The 15,278-nt window shown below is 43.6% G+C and overlaps 2 protein-coding genes across 3 annotated transcripts in view; one reads left to right on the top strand and one right to left on the bottom strand.

The window, feature by feature from the left end:
• The window catches only part of lrpprc (leucine-rich pentatricopeptide repeat containing), a 49,324-nt gene extending 43,376 nt beyond the window's left edge, over window positions 1-5,948 (top strand). The window contains exons 35-38 of the mRNA XM_035172956.2: window positions 1,753-1,827; window positions 2,134-2,218; window positions 3,670-3,812; window positions 5,638-5,948. Of these exons, the coding sequence (XP_035028847.2) occupies window positions 1,753-1,827; window positions 2,134-2,218; window positions 3,670-3,812; window positions 5,638-5,709 (375 nt within the window). The 3' untranslated portion in view covers window positions 5,710-5,948. The remainder of the gene's footprint in view (window positions 1-1,752; window positions 1,828-2,133; window positions 2,219-3,669; window positions 3,813-5,637) is intronic.
• Window positions 5,949-7,556: 1,608 nt separating this feature from the next.
• abcg8 (ATP-binding cassette, sub-family G (WHITE), member 8) lies at window positions 7,557-15,264 on the bottom strand. Of its 2 annotated transcripts, none has more exons than XM_035172791.2 (13): window positions 14,898-15,264; window positions 13,519-13,623; window positions 13,245-13,392; window positions 12,417-12,655; window positions 12,121-12,253; window positions 11,395-11,664; window positions 11,067-11,226; window positions 10,579-10,671; window positions 10,237-10,436; window positions 9,772-9,848; window positions 9,028-9,295; window positions 8,768-8,895; window positions 7,557-8,460 (listed from the first exon to the last, which is right to left on the bottom strand). In XM_035172791.2, exons 1-13 carry the CDS (start codon window positions 14,946-14,948, stop codon window positions 8,323-8,325), a joined length of 2,010 nt encoding a protein of 669 aa, XP_035028682.1. In that variant the 5' UTR covers window positions 14,949-15,264; the 3' UTR covers window positions 7,557-8,322. The 2 variants fall into 2 exon arrangements, with proteins under 2 accessions (XP_035028682.1, XP_035028683.1); XM_035172792.2 differs by having other exon boundaries at window positions 13,519-13,620.
• Between the last annotated feature and the right edge of the window lie 14 nt (window positions 15,265-15,278).

Below are 15,278 nucleotides of genomic sequence, written 5' to 3'. Positions count from 1 at the left end.
AAAGACGGTTCTGTTTCCCTACTTTTCTTTGTCGGCAGAGTTTTTACGTTTGTGAGTTTAGCCTCCACTGATGTGACCCAGGTTTAACTGGCGTGCTCCTTTCTGTCCCTCATCACGGCCTCATCCGTCTCCTCCAGGGTCACCGGAGGGAAGCAGCCCGACTTCTCCATCCCGTCATAAGTGAAGCCAAGGCCAAACTCTGAAAAGCTTTTAAGTAGGCGAGCAGACAATAATGGGTGACAAGGCTATCGGGAGAGACGGAGGTGAGGTCGGTGGGGAGCGGGCGGAGAACGAGAGGGATGAAGTCAGTCATTAAGAAGTGAAACGGTGACGGAGGGAAGCAGCGAGGCAGCGGGCGCTTTCCTGACTCGTTTACAACTGCAAATCGTGCATGTGTGAGTTGGGTCATTGAAAAAGGAAGAAGGCATTCCCTGGGTACCCAAAGCTTTTAGGCGTTGTGTGTGTGTGTGTGTGTGTGTGTGTGTGTGTTGTGTTTGTGTGTGTGTGATGTGTGTGTGTGAGGGGAGACAGAAGACCTGGCTGGTTGTGGCGTCGCCTTTGGGAGTGGTCGGTGTAGTGAGGGAGAAGAAGAAGAGGAGAGAGAGAGAGAGAGAGAGAGCAGAGCAAAGTTGAGTGAAGTGGCATAGTGTTGGTTAATTGCTTGATTGTGCTAAAGCCATTCTGCCACTTAGTGACTTGCTCTGTGTGTGTGTCTGTGAAAGTGTGTGTGCGCGTGTGTGTGTGCATGCGTGGTCCTGTTAAAAGCCTCACAGACCTTTTAATTCTGTAGGAGCAGGAGCAGCAGGGAAACACGTCAGTTTACGACTGGCTAGTAATGGGATCTCATTGCTGCTCAGCCAGGAGAACACACACTCACTCAAAGCACAGCCGTGTTAATGCAGCTCTCACACACACACACACACACACACACACACACACACACACACACTTTAATCACACGTGTGTATTGTATGTATGTTTGCATGTTTTCATGGTGAAGCAGTCATGCACGGACTAAAGGTTCAGCAAAAGAAATCTGTCAGATCGTCTTTATAATTTAATGTATTTATAGAATCTTGTCATATTTCAATATAGAGTGTCTTATTAAAATTAAATTAAAATTGCTCACAGTATCACAGTTTTTTTCATCAGTATTGCAGCCAATACAGAGCAGGTCAATCTAAATGTCAAAGAAAGCCTCATTAGAATGTGTTTTATTATTTGTTGTTTCATATCTGCCACACAAATCCATTCCTGATGAGGATTTATTGAAGTCAGAAGTCTATCATCAATTGTTGAACTATCGTGATTGTTAGAAATAGTAAATGGACTATTTTTTCAATGCATTTCCTCCCGCTCTTCCTCCCTCTCTTCCTCCCTCATCTCTTTGACCTCTCGTCTTTCGGAGCCACGATCGTCGCCGCTCAGGCCTCAGTTGTGCGTTAAGCAACTTGGGCTGAGGCTGCACTTGTGTCTCCATCGAGCACTAGATGTCTTTCAGCGAGACTAAGTGATGATAATGATGCTGTACATTTAAATCCATAAAGAAGCAATTAGAGCCGTAATTAACCTTTAACCTGTGTGTGTGTGTGTGTGTGTGTGTGTGTGTGTGTGTGTGTGTGTGTGTGTGTGTGTGTGTGTGTGTGTGTGTGTGTGTGTGTGTGTGTGTGTGTGTGTGTGTGTGTGTGTGTGTGTGTGTGTGTGTGTTGGAGAGTCTCCTTGACTTCTTTTGTCCCTCTTGTGTCTCCGTAGCGCTGCAACGCCGTGGCTGAACAGAAGGAGATGCTGGTGTCCTACGTGTCTCGAAAGGCTCAGTATCCTGGACAGGTGAATACTTTAGGTTTCTTCTCTTCAGAATCCAAAATATTCAATAGTTCTATTGTATTTAGGTCCTCGGTTCGATTCCCAGTGGCCGGGAATGCAAATGCAATTCAAAGTGCTTTCCAGTGCAATTGAGAAAACGTGATGTTAAAAATGAATAAAAGATTAATTTAAGATATTCAGATTTAGAGACTAATGCAGACCAAAGCAATCAAAATGACTTTGATAAAAAATGATAGAACTATAACTTTAAGTGTTGGTTTTTCAGTACAATAAACACAGATTCTCATATGATGATGTTTGTGTCGACAGGTGGGAAAGATCAAGGCTCTGATGAGTCTGATCCCAGACTTCACAGAGAAGGAGGTGTTGTACCCGTACCTGATGAAATGTCATGGTAAGACACACACACTTACACACACTCTCTCACACACACTTACATCTACACCTACATAATTCCTACTCATGGCAGTGGGCGACTCACTGGCCTGTGGCTAAGTCAACATCAGCACATGCATTAACAATGCACCAGGTCTGTGTGTGTGCACGTGTGTGTGTGTGTGTGTGCAGACATTGAGGAGTTAGAGGAACACATGTCCTTTAATGAGTTAGCTGGCCTGGCTAGCCTAGCGTGCTAATCGCAACACGATCCACCACTCAGCGTTTTGTCTTCCCACATTTCTTTCCCTCTCCTCCATCACTTCCTGCCCTCTGCACCGTTTCTTTCTCTCCGGTCTCTATCTGTGTTTTTTTTCTCCTCTTCTCCTTCATGTTACCTTCACCCCCCACCCTCTCAGCCGCCCGTCTCCCCTCTTTTGCACCGTGTCACACCAGAGATGAGCAGACATGACTATTTAATTAGCATTAGCCCGCTGGTCGGTCAAGGCGGCCATAGGGGAGGCAATTAGCGATGCTCCGCTCGCCTCTCTTCTCTTTCTTCTCTTTCTTTTCTCTCGTCTCCGTAACTTTTCTTTTTTGACATTAGTGACCTCACTTCCCACTTTGATGCAAACAACCACACACGCGTTCAAACTGTTTCATGTTTTCAGACGACTTCACCGACCACGTCATGGAGGGAGATGATCTAGAAACTGATCTCAGCTTTATCTATTTGTAATAACCTGCTTTTTAAGTGTATGAATATTATGTTACTCTCCTGATGGGTTCTTTGTTTTCAAAATTCCATTATTTTAAAAAAGTGAAATTAAATAATTAGGCTTAAAGTTATAATTAAAAAATGTGACAGTGAATATTTTATCCCTTTTACACCAAAGTTATTTAGTATTTTTTGGATTGACTCCTTTCCCATTACTAGTAGAAGATTGTTTTTTTCGTTCTTTATTTATTTGAGACCTCGCTGTCTTGCCAGGGATGCTGAAAAAATGCTGTTGCACGTTTTTCCCAAAATTTAAAACGAATAAATACACTAATGTTCACGATTATTTATGTTCCAACATCTGGAAGTTCAACGCACGTCCAAATGTTGCCCAGATGCAGATTCAGTGCAGATTCTTTTCCCGCCTCTGTTTATTCACTTCTTAAATGCTGGAGAAAATGAGAGTAATCCACATGTTTACTGCTACATCTTTACCACCAGCTGCTTGTTAAACAACCAGCAGAATTTTAGAAGTCCTGTATTTTCCTGGTAAAGTTATGAGAAGCCTACATCAGGTTTTGGTGCCAATGAATCGATGACAGACCAACACAGAGTGAATCCCACTAAATGTGTTACATTCTTTTATTTCTGTTTCTTACACACTCCTATTTTTTCTAAATGTCTTCATTCTAAATATAGATTTGATATTTTGAATCTTTTGTCTCTTTCCCCCCCCCCCTCTCATCTGGCAGTCGTGGATAAGGACCTGGTGTCGGCCAAAGCTCTGAATGAGCAGATCCAGAAGGAGGGGATGGTCATAGATGAGCTGTCACTCAAACGGCTGGCTGCTCTTTACCGCAATGCAGGAGAGACGGCGCCCTTCACCGAGCCCCCTGTGAGTCTCTCACACACACACACACACACACACACACACACACACACACACACACACACACACACACACACACACACACACACAGCTCCGACCATGCAGATACAAACAGCAGATTATGAACAGATCTGTGTACAAACACAGCCACACACAGTCCACAGCTCCTAACCACTGCTGGCACCCGTACAGCCGGTGTCCTGGTACGTGGCATTGTGTGCGTGCTGTGGTCCGTGTGTGTGTGCGTGCTGTGGTCCGTGTGTGTGTGTGTGTGGTAGTAATGTGAAGGAGCAGTCTGCCGGGCCGCTCAGGGTAGTTCAGCACACACGAGGCCTGCAGCCAGCCCTCCCGTGTTTGTTGCTTTGTGTGTGTGTGTCAGAAAATTGTGCCCCACGGTCACAGAGTACAGATATTGTGTAAGCGAGATGGTGTCACTGCGATAACCGCTCTCTTTTTCTGGCTCCAAGTGTTTTTGAGCATTTCAGCACATTGCACATTTTGTAAGATGATGTAGCTCTATTTTTGGCAGAGGACTCACACTCATAAACACACACACGCACACGCACACACACACACACATACGCAGAGCCCTCTCAGCCCCAGCACTTTGATGTGCTGTCCCCTGGAGGCAGGTGTAGACCGAGGCCCCTCTTACCTTCCCTTCACTCACCTGCGGTGCAAAGATAGAAGGAGAAAGACGGATGAAGGTAGAGGAGCTGCTGCATTATTCACTGAATGTCAGGATAGTTAAGTGATTGCTGGGTTTTATAAGCAGAGGAGAGGCAGAGGAGCAAGGAGAGGGAAAGGTGAAGAGTTCTGGTGTTTCTGAAGTTTTTGCAAACACGTCTCCGCCAGAAACGCTCCTCTGCTCCTTCTCCCTCCTCCTTCTCCCGCCTCGTTCGCCCTCCTTGCCGTCTTTGTAGAGGTCGGATAAGGATGTAGAATTTTGTCTAAGGTGCAAATATAATGTAAAAGATGGTGGTTCAGTAACTTCAAGACTAAAGCTGAACTAAGATCAGTTAAAAAGACAGTTAAGAAAGAAATAAGAAAGTTATTAAAAACCAGAGTTTATCTCCAGTATTCAACAGGAAACTTATAAAATATGGAGAATTCTCAACAGTGGTGGATTTGTTCCAGCAGCAGCTCTTCTGGTTCAGGAAGCAGAGGATCATGGGTAGTATCCACCTCTGTGTTCAGTTCAGTGAGTGGGACGACACAGGCACAGATTGATAGACTCAGTTTTTTCTCTACATGAAAACCAGGAAACAAAACCAAATCTATGGAGACGATGTTTTTGTAATTCTGCTGAACTGATCCTCTCTCACAGCCTCTCGCTCCCTCCTCTGCTGCAGTGAACCCAGAATCTTTATCTGCATTAATAAACGTATATCGTAATCTGCAGTGAAGCCCCCTCTCTTCCAGAAAACACCCACCACAACACTTAGTCTGGATCAAAACACAGATTAATTAGCCGGGAACAGAGGCAGAGAGCAAAAGTGTGTGTTCGGGGAGTCGGCTACAAATCCCTTATTTGTGTATTAATGGGGATTTAAAGATGAAACGAGACAACCTGGTTGGAGGGTGGAGACTATGTGGAGCGACCCAGGGGGCGCTGCTGCTTACTGCTATGCGCACACACACACACACACACACACACACACACACACACACACACACACACACACACACACACACACACACACACACACACACACACACACACACACACACACACTCTTTTAGGGCTCACCATGAGGCAGGTGAGCACTTACGCTGTTTGTTTGAAGGACGTTTGACGCTAAGTCTCTTCTCTTTCTTTCTCTTCTTCCAGGAGTCCTTTAAGTTTTACGCAGACCAGCTGAAAGACAGAGCCGCCAAGGTCCAGGTGGCAGCAGACGAGTGAAGAGTCGTCCCTCCTCTTCCTCTCCTCTATCTCTTGCAGCAGTCCTCATCCCACTGTTTTCTCCCTTTGTCTCTGTCTTTTTTTTTTTATATGAGTTGTTTGAGCTGAAAACTTTTGAGTATAATGTGATAAAACTGTTTGGTGTTCGACTCTGTCCGCTGTGAAATTGATGTTGAAGATAATGATGTTGAGATTGTACAGAAGTATTTATGCTAATAAATGAAGTTAGGAATCCAGAATCTGTGTCCGGCTCTTCATGACGTTTAAATGTGAGATTCAGGGCAGCTCGTAAAACACAGTTATGACTCGAATGTCCATCAGTAGAGCTCAAAGCTTTGAGCTCAAGGCCCAAACATCTAATCTCCCATTGTTAAAGAAAATGTTAAATAAATTCCTGGATCCACAACGAAATTTCACAGGTTCTTCTCTTTATTTTAGAGACTGATTTCCATCCACAGCTCAGTTGTGGAAAGTACATAAACTCAAGTGCTCTTTTTAAAGTATAAAGTACCATCCTATGGCACTTTGTACTTCTACTACAGGGAAATACTGTACACAATGTTTGTCCCTGTGAGTTTGTTTGTCAGGCGGATTGCTCAAAAACTACTGAACCGATTTCCACGAAACCTGGTGGAAGGATGGGACATAGGTCGAGAAAGAACCCTGTAAACTTTGGTGCTGATACGGACAAAGGTGTGGATCCAAGATTTTGTTTTTTTTTCCCTTTTACTTTGTGAGATTTGACATTTTCACCATTTTCCCAGAGAGTGATTCACAGATCTTGATGAAAAAAATGGGCAAACTTAGTAAATAGTTATTACTTTACAGATTAAAACTGTAGAGACAAAACCTATTAACACTATAAAATATGAGGCATATTTACAGCTCAATCATTTTCAGCTGATGACGTATTCAGCTACAAATGTTTTCATGTTAAAACATCAACAGTAGTAAAATAAAACTTCTGAACATTTGGGTCATGTTTCACATTCAAGTTTGACTTCTACTGGAATATTTTCACCCTTCGCAAATGGTTCTTTTACACCAGTAAAGGATCTGAACACCTCCTTCACTTTGTCCCCTGTGTTTTGTGTTGTGAAAGAATAATCTGTCTTTAGTACACTTGAGTCGCTCTGTGCACAAATACACACTCAGAACCTGCTCGGAGGTATTTTTGCAGAAAGGCTTCGAGACGCAGCTCACGTTGTCTTTGAAAAAGTCCTCATTGAGTGGAAATATGCTCCAGTTGTAAAGGAGGCAGGCGGAACAACCTTCTACACTGTGTGACGAGAATGGCAGAAAATGCATGGCTCCACCAAGGCTAAGGCCAAACTGACATACCGGTGTGTGGCCAGCAATTGTTACAGAAAATGAAAATGAAAAGTCTGATAATCTGCAACTCAAATTTGGTGAAATCAAACTATTTGGCAGAAGAAACGTAAATTAAAAAAACATCCTCACCTTCCACTTTCGATCAGATTCAAACTATCTGTGATCTGGAAACATCTGCACATGTTTGTCAAACAATAAAACGTTATCGTATAGAGGTTGAAGATCACTGGCTTCAGTTTGTCTCACTCTAACACGACCTCTTCTGACCCTTCACCTTCATCCCTCCTCTGCCTCACTTTGAAACTCTTCTGCTCTCCACCACCAGCGTCAGACACATTATTCCTGTTTGATGTAAAACCAGCGAGTGGAGAACCCGCTCAGGGAACAATGAGTTTAAATCATAGCCACCAGTAACATGAATTGTTGTGAAGCAGCCACAGGAGAACACACTGTGTATTTGAACGATTTGTGTACCAAAGGACGACAAAGTGCACAAGGACAAAAATAAACACAAGTGCAGCAATTTGATTTAATACTTTACTAATTTGGACTTGAACCATGTCGGTGAAATATTTATCAGGCTTTTGCACCAGTGCAAAAAAACACAGCTTACATAATCTTCAATCTATGAGGACACAACAAGCTCAAGCTCGTAAGTGTGACTTACTAAATCTCCTCTGGTCTTCGCTCCAGTGCTTCCTATACTGGCACAGACATTGTTAAGCTTAATAATCTTACATATACAAAAAAAAAAAGAAAAAGATAAAAGCTGTAGAAAAAAAAAGATTGAAAATGGAACAAGCAAAAGCTGCAGATGGAAATCAGCCAAAGTGGCAGCGACTCCAATCATTCACAAGCCTGAACTGGGGTGTTACTGCGGTGCTCTGCTGCCACCCAGCAGCAGACAGCGGTACTGCGACAAATGCTTCTTAATCGTTCCCATGTTTGAACTGTAAACACCTGATGTTTGTTGACATTGTTTTTTATAAGACAAATGTTTATACGGTTTACATTCTGTGTGGATATTTGATGTTTTTCTACTATTTCAAAGTGCCGAATTGTCTCATGTGGAATTATAGTGAAAAGAAAACAATTCAAAATATATTTTAGCGTTATCTTCTGAATTAAACACTGCTTCACAGAAAAATTTCAGAAAATTCAGCGTCGAACCAGTCGAACTAGAAATTACTTCCTTTCAGTACTGCAAAAAAAACAACCTCTCCTGACGTGTGTGATTCCAGGTTATGTTTAGTTTATTCGCTGAAACCCGTCCAGATGTGTTCACCAGTCCTGACTGGACTTCTGCTTGATGAACTTCAGGGACACGTAGTAAAGGCCCATGAAGACCAGACAGACAGCCAGCAGGACCAGGTAGCACAGGTACAGAGGGTACTGGTTCATGTCCATGGCCTCCACCACCTGGAAGACAAACAGAATGATGATGATCGTGTTGGTTTGTCCGAGTAGAGAACTGGCTGAGGTACAACACTGTGTCTCACATACACGTCCTCAATAACATTTAATATCTGTGATTAATACCACACAGTTTGAGTTTAGCTGTAAATAAATAATAGTTTACACTCAAATCTTTTCAAAATACTTCTCTACTCTGAATAAACTACCTATTCCAACAAAACAAGACTGTTCTAACCGGTGTTTCTTGACTCTGTCTACTACTCAGGGTTCTGTTTATTTTGTACCTGGATCATCAGTGTTTTAAACTCACGTGTATTCCGTCAACGTTGAACGTGATGTTCCCGATGCCGACGGGATACTTGTTCCCTCTGAACTGCACCTGCAGCATGCCCTCGAAACCCCATCGCATGAAGGAGATGTGAGAGAACCAGGACGCCACTGAGGGGTCAGACACAAGCACAGGTACAAACATCACCTCTCCTTTCTCAAGCTGTTCTCTGTCCTCACACATACGGGAGTCTTAAGTCTCCCAAGGACGATTAAGTAAGGACGATTAATCCGTCTCCTCACCAAGCCACATATTCTCCAGGCTGATGACAAACCCGCCGGTCAAATAGAAGACGGTGAACAAGGAGTTGCCCATGAAGGCCGAGGTCTGCAGGGTGGGCAGCGAGGCGGCCACGAACAGAGCCATGGCTCGGCTGCAGTAAACCATCAGCCACACCAGCAGGAAGCTGAGCAGGAAGCGGTCCGGAGCCTCGTTCAGCCCCGCCAGCCAATAGATGGGAACCCCGTAGACCAAGGTGAACACACAGTGCTCTGGTAACTCCCCCAGGACCTGAATTCAAATACAGAGAAGGGTTGATCCTGGCCGGTGGACTTGGGTGCTCAGGGTTCTATTGTGTTCTAGGTCACACTTTACTCTTTATACTCTTTAGAGACCCAACATGTCTCCATGAGCAGCACTTGGTGACGGTGGAAGGTAGAAACTTTGAACAGAGCCGAGTTCGGTACATCTTTCTTTGTGAGGACCAGTTTGACCATTAGTCTTTACAGGACAGACACGTGCTCAAAAGGCTGTTTCAGGGTTAAGACTTGGTTTTCGGGTTCAGGTATTCAGGTCAGAATTACATTTAGGTTTAAGGTAAAGGTACATTGTGTAAGTATGTAAGTAAGTAAGTTCGTTGTGTGTGTTTTTACACTGACACATATTTCCCAGTAGCATATTACAGTGATGTTCATTACTGTAGTGTGACTCCGGTGTGGAGCAAGACTGCCCCCTACTGGAGTGGCAGTTGTATCACTGGGGTTTACCTTGGCGAAGAAGTAGGATGTGACTGAATACATTCCGTCCTCCAGCTCGTGGTACAGCATGGCTCTCTCTGTGTGACCTGCAGGCGACATCACAGTCTGATGAGGCTCAGGTCACAGTTCATTCTGCACGTTCAATACTTTACCTAAAAGTCTCTTATTAGCTCCAAATATACATTTATTGCACAGAAGAACTATTGGAAAACTGAGATTTATTTACAGTGAATTGGTCAAGATTTTAATATGGATGTAATTACTTTGTAAACTTGGATGATGGAGAATTTATATTGTCACTAGTCCCATTACAGCCCAGTAAACCAAGTCACCAGTGTAATATGTGAGGTTTCTGATGAATCTGCCAGTAACTCTGAGTTTATAACGGCCTCATAACTATTTAATAACCCAGATGAAAACCGACAAAGGGCAAAACAAAGACTGTCTGTCTCCCTCATGGCTCTAATTACTCACATTTAGCTATGACGTCCAGCACCACAGCAAACGGGGTGAGCGCTCCAATCATGTAGAGGAGGGCCACAGTGTCCTGAATGGACAGACGCTCTCCTCCTGCCCCGTAGTACAGACAACCGACCAGCAGGGACATGAGCAGGGCCTCGAAGCCGTGGACCAGTAAGGTGACCAGGTCCCTGAAATCGTTGTACATGTGACGCCTGGGGGGAGAAGGAGTGAGCGGAGATCAGTTTTCAAATGGTCTCCTTTTTCTATAACGCATCTTTGTGTGTGTGTGTGTGTGTGTGTGTGTGTGTGTGTGTGTGTGTGTGTGTGTGTGTGTGTGTGTGTGTGTGGTGTTACCTGATGAGGATGGTAAACTGGTGAAGTCGGCCCGGCAGTCTGTTTCTTTCCTGGGAGATTGTGATGACTTCCTCTCCCTCTGCCCTCTGAGGGCTGCATGAGACGCAGGAAAGAAAGCAATGGATGCGTTAGGAGCTGCTGGGTTTCTCTAAGATATTGTGAGGTCTCCATCTAATTATGTAAAGGGCCTTGAGATAATGTATGTTGTGAGTTGTGTATACAAATGAAATTGAATTGAATTGAACTGAATTTAATTTATTTCTGTCTGTGAAAAGGATATTATAATTTCCCAGAGCTATATTCTGTAAAACACAGTAATAATGAAGCAATACATAAAATAATAGCTGATTGATTTTCAGGTCCTATATTTTTTTGCAAATGTGAAGTGAAGCAAATAAGAGGAGGAAGGAGGCAGAACTTAGACACACACACACACACACACACACACACACACACACACACACACACACACAGACACACACAAGTACCTTTCAGTGTGTGTTGCTGCTGCGTTGGTCCCAGCAGGTTTCCACATGTGGTCGTGTGTGTCTCTGACCTTTCCCATGAAGAGCTCAGACAGAATTCTGGCTCGCTCCAGACACTCGGCCTCCCGTTCTGCACTGCGCCGATCGATACTGATCAGATCCACTGGACACGGCGAAATGAGACTTGATCAAAATAACGTGGTTTACGAGGACAACTGGGTCACATTGATGTTTGTTTTAAGAGTTACAAAGCAGCTTTTTGAGACTTCCTCTAAGTTGTAAATGAGTGTGGGAGTAATAACAACTTTAAAACGTTGACCATAACACTGACCATAGAAGTCGGAGGGGTTGCAGTATCGTGGACAGGGGTATCCCAGCGCAGTGAAATAAGGCACCATGTCCCGAGCAGCGCCGCAGTAAGCTGCCGAGCCCGACGACAGCAGGACGACGAGGTCGAAGAGCTGGAAGATGTCCGATCGAGGCTGGTGGACGGACAGCAGGACCAGGCGGTTGCCACGGGCCAGGCGGGACAGGGTGATCACCAGGTTGTGAGCTGTGAAGCTGTCCAGGCCGGACGTGGGCTCGTCCAGGATCAAAATACCTGGAATGCAAATGAAACAATGCATAAAATGACTTAACTCTCTGACCGCAGGTCCCTCCTGTCCTACTCTCAGTACAAACAGGTACAATACAGAGCAAAGAGTTTAGTAGGTGATGGAAATCAGCAGACGTTTCATTTGAAAGTATTCTACACTAGGATTGTTGAAAATCAGAAAAGGTAAAGTCATCACAGTATCAAGTATCACACACAGGAAGAGGATGAACTACTGTTATCGGTGAACATAACTGATACCATCAATTTCCTTTTTTATAAGAGACAAATGTTTGTAACTGAGCTGAGAATAAGTGAACAGCTCCCTCTTGACCTGCCTGATGAATATGATGGTTTTAGTGATTGAGCTACTGGCCCAGTTCCAGTAGACGTCTCACTTCTCAGAGAAGACAGACGGACGGAGGGATTCAACCTGAACATGAAGAAATAGATGATTTCTCTCACCTGGGTTCCAGAGAAGCTGGACAGCTATACTGACTCTCCTCCTCTCTCCTCCAGACACCCCCCTCACGTAGTCGTTTCCCACCCGGGTGTGTGCACACTGTCGCAGCCGCAGTTCTGCAATGACATCGTCCACCTGTGGCAGGAAACAGGGTTTGATACTGATCTTACATCATTGTGAGGAAAAAGAAATAGATACATACATCACACCAGGCCCAAACAAAGGTTTGATCTCACCCTCAAGCTGTGTACATTCTTATCCTGTCTGTAAATAGTGTCTGTGTTGGGTTTAGCTTTACCCTCTGGTCTCTCTGGGCCTGTGTGTAGTGGGTGGGGAGCCTCAGTTTGGCCACGAAGGCGAGAGTCTCGCGGACGGTGAGGTGAGGAAGAAGTCGGTCGTCTTGGCGGACGTGAGCGATGCTCTTCTTCACCAGCTGCGGGGTGTTGGGCTTCCCGTTGATCAGGATCTGGCCGGACGTTATCGTGCTGCCCTCGTCCCGACACGTTATGATGTCCAGCAGAGACGTTTTACCACAACCTGAGAGAAGAGAGTTACCCACATGAAGCAGTTCTCACTACAAACGGAACTAGAATCACTTATTTTAGGTAGTAATACTTTACTTGAGTACTTCCATTATGTGCTATTGTATCTATTCAGAAAGAAACATACTCTATTACTCCACTAGGTGCATTTGGTGGTTTCCTAGTTTCTTATAAATGACAGTAAGTTGGTAACAATTAACCAAAAAGTTGGTTTCCAAACTTTTGGGCTTGTGACAAGTTACAAGAAGTTACGTCTAACGTAGTGTCATGGTCACTGCTCTCAGATGTAAACAAATAAGTTTAATTTATGCAGCAGAACAGAATTTATATTTTGTTCCTATTCTATGAATCATCCCACAGCTCCGCAGATTTATTTACACATGTATTGTAGTATTTTCGCAAATGTGATATTTGTTCTTTCTTTGACCACATGACTTCAGGCTGATGTTTGCCAATAATATAATCCAAGGAGGCCATTACATGTGTTGGCTTGATTAGAAACAGCAATGTTTTCAAGCTGTGTGTTGTGTTGTGTTGTGTTGTGTTGTGTTGTGTTGTGTTGTGTTGTGTTGTGCGTGTGTCACCTGAGCTGCCGATGATGGCCAGCATCTGACCGCTGCGGACTCGCAGGCTGAGTTTGTTGATGGCCGTCTGCTTGTTTCCTTTCACCTCCCACGGCAGCTTGAACTCTGACAACCTCTCGTACCAGGGGATCTGAGCCGCAGTGTCCACCTGTGAACACAATGAGCACACACAGTCTACACGTGGGTATGATGCAGCACAGACAGGCACATGTAAAGATGTTAAAACAGTTAGAAGCTAAAGGAATCTGCAGATGAGAGCAGAGCCATCAGTTACCTCACAGTGCAGGTCGTTGACCTCCAGCTCGTTGCACCCTCCACTGTAGGTGAAGTACAGACTGCTGTCTTCCTCCGAGGAGAATAACTCTGTGTCTTGATGCTGCTGAAGAGGAGAACACAGCTCAATGAGTTTCATACAGTCAGGACACACTGATTTGGATTTTTCACTGTATCTGTATCAGTGCTTTAGTGAGTTTGTGAAACCAGACACTAGAAAACCACAGATTTGTGTAAGTGGCACAACAATCAACCTTTGCAGCGCTGCAGTATCAGTCCATCTTGAATTTGAACTTTATCAGTAAAGTTTATTTGACAATGATTAATTTATGTAATAATCCCCGTGCACGTGCTCGAGCATGTGAGCATGTTAGAGCTTGTTTGTGCACAATTATGTGATGTAATCCCTTAATCTCTCCAATTTATATAAACAGCAGATAAAAAGTATAAATGGTTCATTCAAAGTGAGCACATATTCACACCAAATCTGCCGTACATACTTTATATATACTGGATTATTTCAGACATTCAATTTATTCCACCAGATATTTTACCAGCTGTCATATGATGAAACATAAAGAGGAGAGTAGAACCTATGAAAACCATATTTATCAAGTGCAAAAAACACAGATCTAAGTCGGTTTCAGGACCCACTGGTCACAGGGAAATAACAAAGACAAATAGATGATGAACAAGTGATTAACAAGGATTTGCATTGCAGGGAAAACTGGAAAACAGAAAGATAAAAATGACATAGAGATTTAAAGCTTCACATTCATACTGCAGAATAAAAAATTTGAATTTTAGAACAAAGTTTTTAGAGTGAAGTCTTTAATATGCATCAATTTAAAATAAAGTCAAATTAACTTACTTAAGTACAGAATTAAATTATTCATAATGAAATGTGTTCAAACTCATTCCCATTAAAATGCATGAAGTATTTTCTAGATAAAACGTAAATTACTTTAGTATTTATCATTTTGAAAGGAAATGGTTTATTTCTTTCGAACTTAACATCTTAAACAAACTCTACCTTTAAACTAAGTTCAGTTATATGACATAAAACAAACTTGTAGGACTAAAAAAATCATCCCAATCCAACTGGAGTCTGTTCAGTCAGACCTTCATTATAATAATGATAATAATAATAATGATCAGATTTAGTCACACAAGGTTCAGTTGATGAATTCAGTGGTTGTGCAGCAGGCAGAGAGAGAAGCTTCATGGCAGCTCGGGTTAGAAGGAAACAACTTAACACGTAGCTTTGATTTAACCAAGGTTTATCAGAAAATTAGCAGAGGAACTTAAAACTTTCAGACAATTAAAAAGAATAACATGTTTTTATCCTGATGTTTGTGTAAACCCAGGTAATACACTGACCTGTGAGGAGCCTTTTCTGTGGTCGAGGCCCATGTCTATGTCTGTGTCCATGATGATGTAAGTTGCTGGTCTGTCGGGTCAAGAGGTCAACGTCGACCCTTTTTCCTCTTCTGTCAGAACCCTCTCTTTCCCCTCTGAGGTTCTCTGCAGGGTATTTTATTTCCTCCCTTTCTTTCACCGTGTCTTCTCCCTGTTTGGTAGTTTGACTTCAGTCCAGCTGAAGGTCTCCTTGTGTCTCAGCTCAAAAGCCTTTTGGCTCAAAGTGTCCGAATCCGTGCCATGTCAGTGGCCCGTCGGATCGGACCCGTCAGTCGAAGCTCTCCTGGTCGCAGTGCACGAGGGCCGAGGTGCGACTGACATCCAGTCAGTCAACTCTGCTTG

Source organism: Hippoglossus stenolepis, chromosome 12, assembly GCF_022539355.2.
Source record: "Hippoglossus stenolepis isolate QCI-W04-F060 chromosome 12, HSTE1.2, whole genome shotgun sequence".
In the NCBI taxonomy this organism is placed as follows: Eukaryota; Metazoa; Chordata; class Actinopteri; order Pleuronectiformes; family Pleuronectidae; genus Hippoglossus; species Hippoglossus stenolepis.
Note: the sequence above shows the minus strand (reverse complement) of the source record. Positions and strands in the feature narration are given on the sequence as shown.

What these genes read in the sequence shown, in the direction of transcription:
- abcg8 (XM_035172791.2), bottom strand. Translation starts at nt 14,948, where the DNA reads ATGGACACAGACATAGACATGGGCCTCGACCACAGAAAAGGCTCCTCA. An exon ending in TCAACGACCTGCACTGTGAG is followed by an intron (nt 13,393 to 13,518) that starts GTAACTGATGGC and finishes TTGTGTTCACAG; the next exon opens with GTGGACACTGCGGCTCAGAT. An exon ending in CAGTTTACCATCCTCATCAG is followed by an intron (nt 10,437 to 10,578) that starts GTAACACCACAC and finishes TTCTCCCCCCAG; the next exon opens with GCGTCACATGTACAACGATT.